The 16798-nt window shown below is 42.6% G+C and overlaps 1 protein-coding gene across 1 annotated transcript in view; it reads right to left on the minus strand.

Moving 5' to 3' along the window:
• Nucleotides 1–265: 265 nt before the first annotated feature.
• The window catches only part of GLRA3 (glycine receptor alpha 3), a 130073-nt gene continuing 113540 nt past the window's right edge, over nucleotides 266–16798 (minus strand). Inside the window, exon 9 of the mRNA XM_070756610.1 lies at nucleotides 266–535. Within this exon, the coding sequence (XP_070612711.1) occupies nucleotides 266–535 (270 nt within the window). The remainder of the gene's footprint in view (nucleotides 536–16798) is intronic.

Genomic DNA, 16798 nt, shown 5'->3' on the forward strand with positions numbered 1-16798 from the left:
GGCAGTAAAATTTTACCTAACAGTATTGTCATTTATTTTGAAAAAACTAAAATTAATAAGTAGAAATACTGTGGTAGATTATGCTGCATCTTCAGTGGATGTCTTTTTTCTCCCACCTGTCATTGTGACTTTGCATAGCAAGTCATATTAGTATTTTGTTTCTTGGGTATTTTTCCCTCCATCGAGCTTCTGTGTATTTCCATACTGATTTTTACCATGGTATTCAAATTGAGAACCGTTGAAAATGAAAACCTTAATTTTGTTTTTAGTGAATGTCCTCATGCCTAACAATTTTATAGATAACCCAGTAGAAAATGTTAAATATAAGAAAGGCTAAAGGGAAACAGGCTCTGGATAACGTATCAATTTTCTTTGCCCGATCAATGAATACCTTCCTCATTTCTTCAAGAGTAAGTGATGCAGATTGAATTGTATTATTGGACCCTTTTGGAACTACTCCATCCTTTGCTTGTTTACATGGTGGGCTCATTCCATAGCCTGTGAAATTGAACTGATTGTCCCTTATATTATCATCCTGTTGAAAGAAAAGAAAAGAAGGAAGGAAGGAAGGAAGAATTAGAATTCTTTTGAGCCTAGATATTTTTGTCAAATTTACATCTCATTTTTAAAAAATCCTGTTTATAAAAAAAATCTTTTTTTCCTTCTAAATAATATTAGTGGGGAAAGATGGTATCCCTTGTAAAAAAATAAAGAAACTACTGAAAACAAAAACATTGCTGCTGCAAAGTGTAGGAAATGTCTTTAAATATTATTTTGAAGTTTATTGCTGCTTGACTCTTTAATTTTAAAATAGGGATTTTCTGTCTTTTTCCCCATTCCCTGTCCTGTTATCTCTTACTCTTACTTATCCTCTTGCTTTTATCATTTCCCCTATTTCTATTTTGCTTCTTTTCATGTGCAGTCGCTCCTTTCCCTTATTCTACCATCAACCTGCTTTTGGTTCTTCTCTTTTTTCTGCAAGAAAAAGACATTGCAAGAAAAAGACCTACATCTGCCTGTGAACATATGTGAGCAATATTGTTTGTGAGAAAGAATGTTTACTGTTCTGTCTAAGCTAGAAACCCATCAAGAATTGGGTCCATAAACAACTGGATTATCCAATTTTTCAGCATATATTGATAAAAACAATCATATCAGAAAGAGTTAATTGTAGCAAGAGATAAGAATGAACGCTGGGCAACATTCCATGACCAATTAGCGCCTGCTATCACAGTCTCAGGCTGGAAGCTAAAAAGTCATTAAATGTCATCTTAGATGCAGTCTTTAATCATCACACTCACACTTTGGCAGGAATCCCAGAAAGGCAAATTGCAGCTTTCACATGCTTTATTTTAGTAGAGAGAGTTCTTGATCACCATGTTCAAGCCATCTTTAGTGGAATGTTGACATTCACAAAGAGCTCATCATGATACCTCCCCTTATTTACTCACAAGGTGTGGCCAAGTGTTCTATAGAGCTTTTCATACAGAGATCTCTTCCTCCTCAAATATTCCTGACTACTAATACTTCTTTGCACCCTTGCATTTAGAAGGGGCTCTTCATCATCTCCTGCAACAGTCCCTGGTTGGCTTTCTGCCTCTGATTCCACATCCTCTCCGGACTCCTCACTCTCAGACTTGGGTGCCAAGTACACAGGCCTAGGATACCAAAACACATTAGTCTCTTAATTCTCAGAATCCGTGACCAGCTGAGTGGGATGGAGATAGGCCACAACAGTTTACTATTGACAGAAAGTTTATGTATAATTTAACACTTTAACACTTGTGGACATCAATTCCCAGAATATGCTAGCTAGTCATGCTGACTGGGGAATTTTGGGAGTTGAAGTCCACAACTCTTAGAGTTGCTAGGGCTGGACACCCTGGTTTAGAATATTTATTTATTTGTTTGTTTGTTTGTTTATTGTTTGACTGATTGTTTTATAGGACGCTGATCTCCTCATGGACTCAGGATTGCTTACAGGAATAAAATATAAACAAAGATATAAAAATATTAAAAAGATACAAAAATATAAAAAATAGTTCAGACAATTGAAAAATTAAGAGAAATAAAAAGCTCTAAAACCAATAATTCACCCCTCATTCACACTACCGACTGGAGCAAAGATTATCATTCACAGACCCAGGCCTGTAGGCATAGATGTGTTTTAATGCCTTTTGGAAAATGAGGAGAGTGGGGGAAGTACAAATCTTTGGGGGAGTTGGTTCCAGAGGACTGGGACCACAACAGAGAAGGCTCTTCCCCATGGACCTGCCAGTTGGCATTGTTTGGCTGATGCATGGGTGGGCTACAAAGCGGAATGGTGGGAATGCCATTCCATTGTGGGAAATGGAGGGTGTAGGCAAGTGGCACAATTCCGGTAAAAATTACCATAAGAGAAGTTTGGATATTTTGCTTAAAGAAATGCAATTTTTTCTGCCAGAAAGGGATTTTTTAGAGGGGCAGCTGAGATGCCTGCAGCATGGGAGAGCACAGAACAGATCATGCAGCCAGAATTGGGGACACCCAGCCTGCTCCCTGTGCCATGGCCCCTGCAGGAGGTGATCTAGGTAAGCAGAGGTGAGAGGTGCGGCAGGGTGATGGGTGGGGAAGCAAGGGCGAGTGGCAAGGCAGGGTAAGCAGCAGGGGTACGCTCCCGGTGCATTCCAATGGGGCTGGGATTGGTAGCCCACCCCTGGGCTGATGGGACCTGGCAAAGGCCGAATCTCTGTGGCCTAAGTAGTCACTGGGATGTGTGAGGCAGAAGACAGTCCCATAAATAATCTGGTCCAATGCCATGCAGGGCTTTATAGGTAATAACCAACACCTTGAATTGTGTTCGGAGACTGATCAGCAGCCAGTGCAGCATGCAAAGTAGTAGGTAGCAAAGGGTGATATTTAAGGACAGCTCGCAGACTTTGGTTTCTGGTAGAGCGAGTTCATGTGTAACATGAATATTTTTTAGGTTTAGTGACTTTTTATAGAAGATGGCAACTCCACCTCCTCTGTGGGTTTCACAATCGTACAGGTAAACATGATAGTCTCTTACTTTGATAATGGAGTCAGGGAGGGATGTGTTCAGCCATGTTTCTCAGACAAATATAATGTTGAATTTAGCAGTTTTTAGTAAGAGGAATTTGGATATTATGCTTAAAATGCTTCTTGTGTTAATTAGCTTGCATTTAAGATTGTTTAATGATTGTTATTGAGGAAGTAAGAGGCATGCATACCTAGTTTTGGATGATGGAAGGTTGGATGTTGGGTTGGTTTTGAATGATGGGAGGTTGGTTTTGGATGATGAAGGGTTGGCAGTTGGGTTGAATTTGGGTAATGGGGGTTGGATGTTGGAAGGTACATTGTGGAACTTTTTAAAATGTAGTCAGCATGGTAGTCAATGTATAAGTCAGTATATCCTTGGCTATGAAGTCTTTTGAGTTCTGCACAGTGTTCGTGGGAGCAGATTCATTGAAGTATGGATAGGTCTGGCCTTGAACAAAGTTTATCATACTTGGAGTAGTTTCTGGCAATAGAGTTTATGTTATACAGTAAATGAATTTTAGCTTGCTGATTTCATTCTTGCAAATGACTCTACAGAATCCTGAGGCCACTTAACTGTTCCTGTACTTGAACTTGGGGTCATATCTGGAGACTTCGATGATTTCATCAGGGGACATGTTGGTGTAATAATGTTGTGAACCTTTGAGATATCAGGATCATTGGTCACATCTAGCCCAAATAAAATAGTGTTATTACATTTTTGTTCACGCTCAAGGGTGTCTTTGATGAGTAAGTATATATTGTTAGGTTGGTTGGCAGATGTTTGTGATTGTGATTGTGGTTGAGATAGTGGTTATTGTGTTGGATAAGATTTTGAGCAAATGAGTTTCCATTTTTTTATTGTAATTATTTTCCCAAAGATGTGAAACATGCTTATAAACATGCTTATAAATGTGTTTCCATGGAGTCTATGTAAGTGTTTTCATGGTTGTTTCTAAGATTTGGAACCCATCAGACATGGTAATTAGTTTATCCAGTATTGCTAAACATGGTGGACAGAAATAAGGAAATGTGGAAGCTGCTAGTAGGAAATTGGCTACATTATTTCCAGGCAGATGTGGTGGGTGGACTTTGTGTATATAATAATTCACTTGTGTGGCTCATAGCAACAAACAAACGAAATGCTTTTATGGATTTGCTGCAACTACTGAAATCCAGAAAACCAAGAGAAGGAAATTTAAAGGTAGCATAACCCTAATAGTTATAGTGCAATACTGTAGGGTGCTTCTTATGTCTGCAATTTACCAGTTCAAATTTCATTAGGCTCAAGGTCGACTCAGCCTTCCATCCTTACGAGGTGGGTAAAATGATGACCAGATTGTTGGGGGCAATATGCTGACTCTGTAAACTACTTAGAGAAGGCTGTAGAGCATTGTAAAGTGATATATAAGTCTAAGTGCTATTGCTAATAATTATATGTTTACTTTATTTTGCATTTTCATTTAGTAATATTTAAATACTATTCAGAGTAATGTTATTTTATTTCGGCTGAAATATAAATCTTTTGAATGGATCAAAAAACTAGATTTAATTGCTAAGCATGTTAGGCTTGTGGAATGGAATAGAATGGAAAAGACCAATATATTCTGGACACAGAAATACCTTTGCCAAAAAAAAAGATGATAGTAAAACACTTTTTTTAAAAAAATTGGGAGTATCCTGAAGTAGCTGCTTGAGTAATATTTAAGGTAAGGATATCAGGGATAGCGAAGCAATGCAATGGCAGTTAAAATGTTGGGCTTATCAGCAATGTTTCTTCTAATTGTTTTTTGGTATAGTGTCTGAGTGGCACATTGTCATGCCTGAGCATAGATGTCACCTAAGACAACTTGTTGTGTAATTATTTGGGGCTCGGTGCTGAGCCTGAATAAGGTCCCTTCCCACTATGTTATTCTGTTATTTTATATTTCACTTCTCCTTAGAGTCAGGGCGGCTTACAACATGTTAGCAATAGCACTTTTTAACAGAGCCAGCATATTGCCCCCACAATCCGGATCCTCATTTTACCCACCTTGGAAGACTGAAAGGCTGAGTCAACCTTGAGCCGGTGATTCATTCATTCATTCATTCATTCAATTTTTATGCCGCCCTTCTCCTTAGACTCAGGGCGGCTTACAACATGTTAGCAATAGCACTTTTTTAACAGAGCTAGGCTATTGCCCCCACAATCCGGGTCCTCATTTTACCCACCTCGGAAGGATGGAAGGCTGAGTCAACCTTGAGCCGGTGATGAGATTTGAACCACTGACCTGCAGATCTACAGTCAGCTTCAGTTGCTTGCAGTAAAGCATTCTACCTGCTGCGCCACCCCAGATCATTAAACTAGTTTAGTCATTGCATTAACTGAACAATTGGTGCAGTTGTTAGCAACTTAGCAATTAAATCTAGTTTTTTATTTATTTTTAGAGTTGAAAGGGACCATGCAGGTCATCAAGTCCAACCCCCTGCCAGAGCAGGCATCTTAAAGCACCCCAGCCAAGTGGCAGTCCAATCTTCTCTTGAAAGTATCCAGAGTTGGGGAGTTCACAACCTCTGCAGGAAGATTATTCCACTGGTTGATCGCTCTGACCATCAGGAAGTTCTTCCTTACTTCTAGGTTGAATCTCTCCTTGGTCAGCTTCCAGCCATTGGCCCTCTGATGCTTTGGAGAATAGAGTGGCCTCCTCCTCTCTGTGGCAACCCCTCATATACAGCTATCATGTCCCTTCTGGCCCTCCTTTTCTCTAGGCTATCCATGCCCAGTTCCCCAATCTCTCTTCGTAAGTCTTGGTTTCAAGTCCCCTAATCATTTTGGTTGCTCTTTTCTGCACCTTCTTCAGAGTTTCAATGTCTCTTTTGAAGTGTGGTGACCAGAACTGGATGCAGTACTTTAGGTGTGGTCTGACCAGGATGTAGTAGAGTGGTATTTATACTTCTCTGGTCTTGGAGTGTATCCCCCTGTTGATGCAGCTTAGGGTAGTATTGGCTTTTTTGGCCGCTACTGCACATTGCTGGCTCATGTATAGTTGATTATCCACCAAGACTCCAAGATCTTTTTCGCAGTCACTACTGCTAAGTGTGGTTTCTCCAAGGCTGTATGTGTGTCTAGTTGTTTTTTTTTACCAAGGTGAAGGACTTTGCTCTTGTTGACGTTGAACATCATGTTGTTAGTGTGGGCCCATAGTGTTAATCTGTCTAGATCAGTGTTTCCCAACCCTTTTTGAGCCGCGGCACATTATTCATATTTTCAAAATCCTGGGGAACACTGAATGGGGGGGGGGGGGGTGGCTAAAGAAAAGTTTTGACAAAAAAAATCTTCCTCCATTTCGCTCTATTTCTCCCTCCCTCTTTCTCTCTCTTCCTTCCTTCCCTTCTTTCTCTCTCTCCATCCCTCTTTCTTTCTTCCTCTCTTTTTTGCTCTCTTTCTCTCTCCGTCCTTCCTTCCCTATATGTCTTTCTCTCTCCCTTGCTCTCTCTGCCTCTCTTGCTATCTCTCTTTCTTTCTCTCTCTTTCTCTCTCTCTTGCTATCTCTTTCTCTCTCTGTGTCTCTCTTTCTCTGTCTCTCTTTCTCTCTCTCTTGCTAGCTCTCTTTCTTTCTCTCTCTTTCTCTTTCTCTATCTCTCTCTCTCTGTCTCTCTTGCTATGTCTCTCTTGCTCTCTCTCTCTCTCTGTGCCTCTCTTGCTATGTCTCTCTTGCTCTCTCTTCCTTTCTTCTCTGTGGAGGCCGGCGAAGGTTTTTCTTATTTTAAATGTTCCGGGTGGCAGGGGGATGCAGAGCCCACATGCACACACACCCGACATTCCAAATCCTGCCTCAGCTGTGAGAAGAACGCCTGCCCCGCCTGTCCTGTAGCCCTTTCGCTGACAGCCTGGGACAAAAGCGCTCGGTGAAGGGACTACAAGAGGGGCCGGGCGGGCGTTAGCAGCCGGATGAGGAGGACGAGAAGCCGCTGCAGCCACCCCCAATCCCCCCCTTCCCTGGGTGCCTTCCAAAGGCTCCTGGAAAAAGGCAGGAGGTAGCAACGAGGCGCGAGGACAAGCAGGCAGCTTGGCGGAGGGGAAGCGCTGAGGGGCTCTCCTCCTTCCCCACCCCCGCGCTTCTCTCCCGCCCTGGCTTTTGCTTCGCCCGCAGATTTCCCCGCAGTTCAAAAGGAGGCAAGAGGTGGCCTGGATGAAATTGCGGGGAAATCATGGGGCGAAGCGAAAGCCAGGGCGGACTCGCAAAGGCGGGCTCAGGCTGCATGAGGAGAAAGAGGCGGAGGGAAAGAAGGCGACAGCACCGGGACCTGCAGCTCGGTGGGCGTCTCCTCGTGGGATAGAATCCTCTCTTTCTCATGCTGCTCCCACCATGGCTGCGCGCGGTCCCGGTGCCCCTGGCTGAAGGTCGTCCTGTGGCTGGTCTTGGGCTTTACGGTTGCTTCCTGGTTCCCTCTCCTCCCTCCGCCTGTGTCTACCGCCAGCGCCTCATTCCTCGGAGCTGCCACTTCCTTCCAGGCAGCCCATCCATGCTGCCGTAGAAAGTGCAGAGGTTATTGCCGCCACCTCTGCCTCCACTCAGGGAGCCATCGTGGTTGAGCTGAGCGAGAGGAAAAGGCGCGGTGACCACGGTGGCTCCCTGAGTGGAGGCAGAAGCGGTGGCAATAACCTCTGTGCTTTCTACGGCAGTGTGGCTGAGCTGGACGGAGGGAAGCGGCAGCTCCCACTCAAGGAACCCACGGCAACAGGCGACGGCTTGGTGGAGGCGACGGCGGGAGACACAGGCGGTGGGAGGAGAGGGAACCAGGAAGCGACAGTGAAGCCCAAGACCATCCACAGGACAACACTCAGGCAGGGATGCCGGCAGCGCCCCGCCCAGCTGGAGCTTCTCGCAGCACACCTGGCCATGTCTCGTGGCACACTAGTGTGCCGCGGCACACCGGTTGGGAAACGCTGGTCTAGATGTTTCTGTATTTTGAGCCTGTCCTCTAGGGTGTTGGCTACCCCTGCCAGCTTGGTGTCGTCTGTGGATTTGATTAGTTCCCCTTCTACTCCCTCGTCCAGGTCATTGATGAAAATATTGAAGAGTATAGGGCCCAGGACAGAACCCTGTGTTACCCCACTGCCTACCTTTTTCCATGTGGATTTGGAACCATTGAGGACAACTCAATGAGTGCGGTTGAACAGCCAATTGTTTATCCATCTGCATGTGTTGTAACCTACCCCGTTTTTTTCTAATTTGTGGATTGTGGTCAACTTTATCAAAAGCTTTGCTGAAGTTCAAGTATATGAGGTCTACTGCGTTGTGTTGGTCCACTGATTTGGTTATGGTGTTGAAAAATGATATGAGGTTGGTTTGGCATGATTTGTTTCTGACAAATCCGTGCTGGCTGTTGGATATAATGTTGTTTGTTTCTAGGTAGTGGCAAAGTTGTTTTTTAATTATTTTCTCCAGTATTTTTCCAGGTATAGAAGTTGTTGTGATTCCATCTGAGGCCCCTCAGGGAACGGCTGATCCTCTGCCGGCTTCCTGCTCAGAGGGGGAGGATGAGGAACAGGAGGTTCAGGCAGACGGGGAGGAGGAATCTCAGGCTGAGGGAGAGGGAGGACAGCCAGAGTTCCCCGAGAGGGAGCTCTCCCCAGCAAGCAGCCTGGATTCCTTAGATGAAAATGCACAAGCAATAATCGATCTCCGGCAGGGAAGAGCAACACAACGAAGGGGACAATTAGCCAGGTACTTTCAGCACTAAAGAGGCAACAGCTGGGTTTGGGTGTGGTGCTCTCTGGAAAGGCTGGAAAGGCAGACCCACCCTTCCTGGCTTGTGGAGTATTATCTTTGGGAGTCCTGGGACCTGGCTGTGATCTTTGGTGTCTTGGAATTCTGGTTTGTGACTTTGAATACTGAAACCTTGGGGGGGAAAGGTGTGGGTCTTATTCTCTACAGTGGTGGGTGTGCCAGCAAGAAGTCTGCTGTATTGTCTGGCCATCAGGACTCTGCTGTGAAGTCTCATAGCCTGCCTGTTGGGAAGAACAGGTTTTTCTCTGTGTTTATTTTTCAAACTATAAAGTGCTTTTGCTTTTACCAGCGTGTCTGGCTGCTTTTTCCAGTTGGTGTTGAAGTCTGGGGGCACCTAGACAGAACAGAAGTCAGACTGATTGGTCTGTAGTTGCCTGGGTCAGTCTTTTTACCTTTTTTGTGGATGGGGACTACGTCCACTCATTTCCAGTCTTCTGGAAGGTCTCCAGTGGTCCAGGATTTTTGGTAGATGAGGAAAAGTGGTTCCACAATGGTGTCTGCCAGTTCTTTTAGGACTCTGGGGTGAAGTCCATCTGGCCCTGGTGATTTGTACTCGTTGAGCTCCCACAAGTAGTCCCTTATTTTGTTTTTGTCTATGCTGAGTTTGGTCCTGGGGTATTTGTTGCAGACTTGCAGGTTGGTTGGTAGATGGTTCCATTTTGTGTGAAGACTGATGCAAGGTAGGTGTTGAGCATCTGTGCTTTGTCTCTGTTATCTGTGATTTCATTACCATCTTCGTTTTTTAGTGTAGAGACTGTTTCCTTGATTTTCTTCTTATTGCTTATGTGCTGGAAGAAACTTTTTTTGTTGTCTTTGACTTTTGTTGCAAGGTATTGTTTGTATTGGGCCTTTGCTGTTTCGATTTTTTGTTTGCAGGTTTTGGCTGTTTGCTGATATTCCACTTTGGTTATGAGCCCTTCTTTCCATTTTTTGTATTTGGCTTTTTTTTCTTTTATGTTGTCTAGCCAAGCTGGTTTCATTTTGGTTTTCCTGTTTTTCTTTTTCATGGGGATTGCATTGTTTTGGGCATCTATGAAACTGTTTTTTAGGGCCTCCCAGGCTTCCTGTGTGGTTTTACCCTTTAGAAGTTCCTTCCAGGTTTTTTTTTTCCAGGTTTGCTCTGAGCTTGTTAAAGTCCGCTTTTCTGAAGTCTGGGACTCTAGTGGTGTTGGGTTCAGCAGTTGGTGATTGTAATATGTTGAATTTGAGGATGACATGGTCACTCTCACCCAGTGTCCCTTCTTCTTCAATTCCCTCTATCATTTCTTCCCTGTTTGTTAATATTAGGTTGAGTATTGCAGTCCCTCTGATTCCTGTTTCCACTTTTTGGGTTAGAAAGTTATCAGCGAGACTGGTGAGAAATCTATCAGACTTTCCACTTGGTTCTGAGTTTGTTTTCCAGTTAATGTTGGGGTAGTTAAAGTCTCCCATTATTGTTGTGCTGTGCTTGTTGCATATTTCTGTTAGTTGGCTTGTAAAGAGGTTGTCCATTGTATCTGATTGGTTTGGTGGTCTGTAGTATACTCCAATTGTAGTGTTGCACTTCTTTTCTTTGTACTAACCCATATGGTTTCTAGGGGGTTATCTTCTTTGGATTGGTATAGCTCTGTGGCAGTAAAGTGGTCTTTTACGTATAGTGCAACTCCACCTCCTTTCTTATTTGACCTGTTTTTCTTGAAGAGGTTGTAACCCTTTATCTGCATGTTCCAATCATGTGTTTTATCCCACCAGGTTTCTGTAATACCAATTTGATCATATTGGCCCTTGTGCATTAGTAATTCCAGTTCATCCTGTTTGTTCCTAGGCTTTGTGCATTAGTGTACAGGCACTTTAAGTGTTTGGGTCTAAATCTGGGTAGACATTTTTTATCCTCTGATTTATTTGTAGGCTTGACTTGTTCCCCTCCCTTATTTTGTTCGGTTTTTTTATTTAATTTTTTTATTGGTTTATTTACTAAATTAATAACAAACAAAAAATACTTTTAAAAAACATGCCCAACACCAATAAAAACCCACCACCATTTAGGGAGTTATATTATTTACAATAAGTTTCAATTTCTTCCCTAGCTCCGGTTTACATTTCTTTACATACAAAAAGTGATTGGAATTTATTTTTCACATTGTCGTCATAAATTCTACTTAAGATATCATTTTTCACCTTATTCCATCGTGCCATCAGCTTCTCCAATTTATTTTCATCAAAGTTATTTAATCTTATTTCCATAATTTCGAAGTGGATGTGGTCCACCATGTACCAGTACCAATTCTGGATTGCCCATTTATTGCTATCTTTCCACCCTAATACCACTACTGCTTGAGCGCTTTCCAAAGCTGCTGTTTTGATTTCTTTAAATTCTCGTAATTCCACACATTTAACTAGTATTGCTAATTCTTTTGTAATTATCCAATTAATGTTTAGCATATTGTTAATTTCATTCTGTACTTCCTTCCAAAATTTTTGAACTTCAACACATTCCCAGAGCATATGCATAAAAATTCCTTTTATTTGGCAACCATGCCAGTAATTTCCTTTCCCTTTCCTCTGGAAGTATGCTAGTTTTACTGGCGTGAAATACCATTTATGTAAAATTTTCCTTCTCATCTCTCTAATTCTTGTATTCTTTATCTTATGTATATTTTTCTTTATCTTTATTCTTTATCTTATGTATATTGGGCATGGGGTGAATGATTGGTATGAGTGGGATGGTTGGGGTGGGTGGTGCTATGGTATGCATGAGATGAATGGAAATAGTATGAATGATAGATTTGGCCCACCTGACACTGGAGAGACGGGAGGGAAGGGGGCACCAATCTCTGGGGTGACAGAGGGTCGGAATATTCCGGTGTTGCTGGGGAGAGGCAGATATGGTGGGGGCCATGGAGTTAGCCGTTCCAGGGTGTCACGCTGTGGATTGACATTCAGAAACATCCAGTAGTTAAATAGTTAACTCTTGTTTGTTAATGTAGCTCCTCCCTTTCTATGATGTAACCCTGCTTTCCTCACTTCCTTTCCTACACAGGAAGAGAAGGCTAGCAGACATCTTTCTATCCTAGTCTTTAAGATGTAAAGACATGCTTTTGCCTGCTCCAGGCATTATAATCATTTTTTACTTTTCTAATAAAGTTAACTTCGTTATGAAGGTCTCCTCGTAGCTCAGCTCCATCGACCTCCGTGGTTAGTCTCATTTCAGCTCACGCGGGCTGATCCCCAATTGAGTCCTTTCCATGACATGGTAAGCATCGGGTGGTTCTATACTACCCTGAGCTACTGGGCCCATCCTCATGCCGGCTAAAAGGAAGAAGACTAAACTCTTCTCCCAGAGCTTCATTGATGAAATTTCTGAAGATCAGCTAGCTGACCTCAAACATCTCATCCACACCTCGGAAGAGAAAAGAAACCTCATCATGTCTGAGCATCAATTGTTGGAAGCTCCGGAAGCGGCTGTTTCTCATCAAACCGTAAGTTCAATTTCTTACATGATTGAGAAGGGTGAAAAAGAAGGAAAAACGATCATGGGAATGCCCATAGAAAGTCCGTGAGGAAGAAGACACCCTTGTTTGGTCCCAATCCCCGAGCTTTCAATAATCAAGCCTTCGTTTAAAGGCAACTGCTAAAACAAAGCATCTTGATGATGATGTGTCTCAAACTTCTAACAAAAGCAGACAGACTCTCAGATCTCGAAAGAGTAGAGGGAATAATTGCTAAGTTGGAGAATGAAATCCATGATTTACAATCGTTCTGTGTTCACATTGACAATTTAGCTGAAGCAAAAACTGTGCAGCAGCAAGCTTCATATGAATGTTATTTAGAAGAGATAACAGCTTCTAGAAAGGAATTGAGAGAATTAAGAAATTTGCAATTTAAGCTTTTAACTGATCAAATAGGATTTGTTTCTATTTCAAAGTCTGAGCATGTGCAGACCAAGAATGCTGATAGCATTGGAATGTCTTTGTCTTCTGTAGTTCAAAGTGATCATGCGCAGTTTGATCAGAATATTGCCACATCTGCCAGCTCTGGAATGTCTTTGTCTGCTTCAATCCAGACCGAGCATGCGTCCATCATCTCTCATTTTTACTCTGCTGCACCTCAGATAGATAACCCTTTGCTGGAATGCGAGAGAAGGGGGTTTCCTTCCCCCAAGCAGCTGCAGAAACTTACAGTGAAGCAGCAGCGGCCTCTAGTGGATGGCATGGCTACAAATCTAAGCCAATTCCTGATGTTAAAGATTTTACTCAATCTTTTAAAACTGAGAAGCTTATTGAACATGTTCTTAATCAACCTGTTGTTAAGCCAAAACTCTCACAGGCATCCCAGGCTGCCCAGATGCAACGGAACAGACCTCCACAAGTTCCAGCAAGCTCTGTACCACAACAGAGACCACCAGTCCTGACTCCTCATCTACCACAGCCAGCCCAGCCTGCTCAACCTCGTGTCTTGCCACAGGCTATTGTGCCTCAAGTGCAACAGCCAGCAGCGATGCCAGCTGCATCTACAAGGCAAGCTATCACCTCAGCAATCCTGAAAGGTGAGTCAATGTTGAGAGGCAATGGGCACAACTATAGGATATGGCTTCATAAGATGAGACTGCTCTTACTCACACATCAAATAGATAATATGGCTTTTAATCCGCCAGAAAGGCAGTGGACTGAAGAAGAAAGAGAAGCAGACATAAGGGTGACACTCCTCATTCTTATGTCCATAGATTCTGACTTGTCAGTGAGGTACTCACCTGACATCACTTCTGCAGAACTTCTAGAGTCACTTGACGAATTGTTCAGGCCTATTTCAGAAGAAGGCAATTTCCTTCCCCTATCTCAATTCCACAGTGCCAAATTCAAGTCTGGGGATGAAATTGCTCCACACCTGTCCAAGATGTTATCAATGCACAAGGACTTAATGGAGCATGGCTACAATATGGACTTTTTGCAAGTCAATGCAGCCATCATAAATTCCCTTGGCCCTGAATGGAAGGAGGCAGTTTTTAAATTCAATAGCTTCCCACTAGGTCAAAGAACTACACAGAGACTCTGTAACATGTTAATTGAAGAAGAAGGTTTTCTGCACACTAGGCTTAGACCAATGTCAGCTGCATACAAACCTACCTTGGCCAAGAACTATCAACAGAAAGGTTACACAGCAAGATACACACGCCAGAAACATCCCAAGAAAGATGACACACAAAAATCCCAATCCTTTGATTTTCAAAGTGTTCAATCTGGCGATTCTGAATCTCCTTCATATCCAACTCAACCCAAAGGGGCGCAAAAGAAAGGATCCAGAGGAAGAGGCTCCGGGGGTTCCAAGTCAACTCCAAAAGACTCAAAAGGTGAGAAACGTGTTTATGTTAACAGTCTCCTCCTCAACACTGTTCCTGACAAAAGTCCACAGTACGACATTCATCACTTATGGACATTGGACAGCGGAGCAGCCGTGCACTTTGCATACCAGAAGGGATTCTTCACCGAGCTCCACAAGACAGATGTCAAAGAGGTGATCGGAATAGCAGTATATCTCTGCAAAGTGGAAGGAGAAGGAACTGTCTACGTGAAAGAACTGGACAGACACATCTCATGTGTTTTCGACGTTCAAGAGCCAAGAACAACATACTCAGCGTGTACCGCCTGAATGAAGACTTAGGAACTACAGTAACCCATGAACTGTCAGAAGCTTACATTATGAGGGATGGCAAAATCCTTGCCACTGGTATCCCTATCACAGGTGTTTACTATTTAAAACCTAAACCTCCACCAAAAGGTGATGTAAGTATAAAAGTTCCAAAGGGCGAAGGCACAGGTCCAGAGAGAAAACCTGGTGCCACTATAGCTCCAGAGGCTCATAAAGCCAATGAAGTCTCAGAGGTTCCTAATGCTATTTCTAATGTTAAACCTGTATTAACAAACAAATCTTTTCATTCCAGGTGTATTCATAGATGGCACTGTCGCTTGGGCCATGCATCTTATCCAGTTTTAGCAAAGATGCCTGAGTTTGTGAATGGTTTTAAAATTGATGGTGATTGTAAAATTCATCTTGATTGTAAGGTGTGCAACACAGCGAAATCTAAGGCGGCCCCGGTCACAAAATTTGCTCTTAGATTGTCCACACGCATTTTTGAATTGGTCCACACCGACGTTGTCAGTCCATTTCGGCCTACTAAAGGTAAGAGTAAGTATTTCTTAACTATTGTTGACAGTTACTCATGATATGGTTTTGTGTTTCTAATGAAACAAAAATCTGAGGCTTTTCAGGTCTTTAAAGACTTTGCTGCAGAGGTACTTACGCAATACGATGTCTGGATCAAGCAAATTCAAAGTGACCGTGGTGGAGAATTTATGTCCCAGCAGTTCCAAGGATGAATGAAAAGAAATGGAATCCGTCAACAAACATCAGCACCCTCATCTCCTGCTCAGAATGGAATTTCAGAGAGAAGGAATGGCGTTTTGCAGACAATGTTTCGTTGTCTCCTAGAGGATGCAGGCATGGACTTTTCATACTGGGGTGAAGCATTAAGGTATGCTAATTATATTGTTAACAGAACATGGAGTAGTGTTATACAAGAGACTCCTTATTACTTGCTTCATGCAAAGAAGCTTGATGTTCAAAACATCCACATTTTTGGCTGTTATGCCACTGTTAACATTCCACTTGACCAAAGAAGAAAAGGAGGTCCAGTGTCAGAAAGAATGAGATTCATCGGCTTTGATGAAAGCTCTAAGTACTACAAATTTGCTGACACTTACCATAGAGCTGTTATTTCTAATTCAGCCAAATTTGAGGAAGACACCAATTGGTCCAGTATACATAGTAATGATACTTCAGTTTATTTTCCTAAGGATGATATAGAAGGTGCGGCGAAACCTGACTCCCAGGCAGCTGTTCCAGATTATCCTGATGCTCCAGATGATGAACAGTCTTCGACAGTCGCAGATGATATTCCTGACGATGAACTTGGAGATGGAGATGATGATGATGATGAAGAATGGACCAAGATTCCCAGGCATTCAAAGAGAACCACCAAAGGAACTCCTCCAAAGAGATACGCACAGCAAGTATCTCAATCTCCTTTTTCTTTCTTGTGTAACAATCTTACACTTCTTCCAGAACATTTTCATCAGATAAGACTTTTACCTGAATCTGAACAAGAGAAGTGGTATGAGGCCATGGAACATGAACTGGACTGTTTAAAGAAACTTAAGGTGTTCCAACAAGTTGAGCCTCCAACAGACAAGAAAGTTATTGGCACACGTTGGGTGTACAGAGTCAAACAAAAACCTAATGAAGGAAAGCTGTACAAAGCTAGACTCGTAGCTCAAGGATTTTCACAGATTTATCCAGATGACTACACTGATACATTTTCACCTACTGTCAGAAATGAAAGTGCCAAAATTGCCCTGACTACCGCTATTGCTTTGAACTTAGAGGTTTTTCAGTTCAATGTTGAGACTGCCTACTTGAACTCTGATCTACATGAAGAGAGCTAGGTCAAGAGTGCTCCCGGGTTCCAGGACCGAGAAGGTGGTGTCTGGTACCTCCACAAAAGTCTTTATGGCCTGAAACAGAGTGCCCTCATGTGGTACCACTGCCTCATTCAAAAGCTAAATTTAATGGGCTTTATTAAGTCCATCTCTGATTAATGCCTGTTCACAAAAGGGCAAGATAATGTTTATGAAATTGTTCTTATTTATGTTGATGATATCGTTTACATTGGTCCCAACAAACGCATGAGTGAAACTTTTGCTAGGGGTCTTGAGAAACATTTCACTTTAAAAAGCCTAGGGCATATTAATGATTATCTAGGTGTTCAGATTGAGAATACTGAGAAGGGGTTCTCTCTTTCACAAGAAAGTAAGGTTGACCAGCTTCTGCAGAATTGTAATATGTCTGATGCAAACACTTGTCGTTCTCCTATGCAGACTGATTTTTACAGGTTAGCCCAAGAAGAATACCCTGAGTTTGAGAACCAAAAGCAGTATCGATTAGTGATTGGATCA

This window comes from Erythrolamprus reginae, chromosome 7, assembly GCF_031021105.1.
Source record: "Erythrolamprus reginae isolate rEryReg1 chromosome 7, rEryReg1.hap1, whole genome shotgun sequence".
NCBI classification, from domain to species: domain Eukaryota; kingdom Metazoa; phylum Chordata; class Lepidosauria; order Squamata; family Dipsadidae; genus Erythrolamprus; species Erythrolamprus reginae.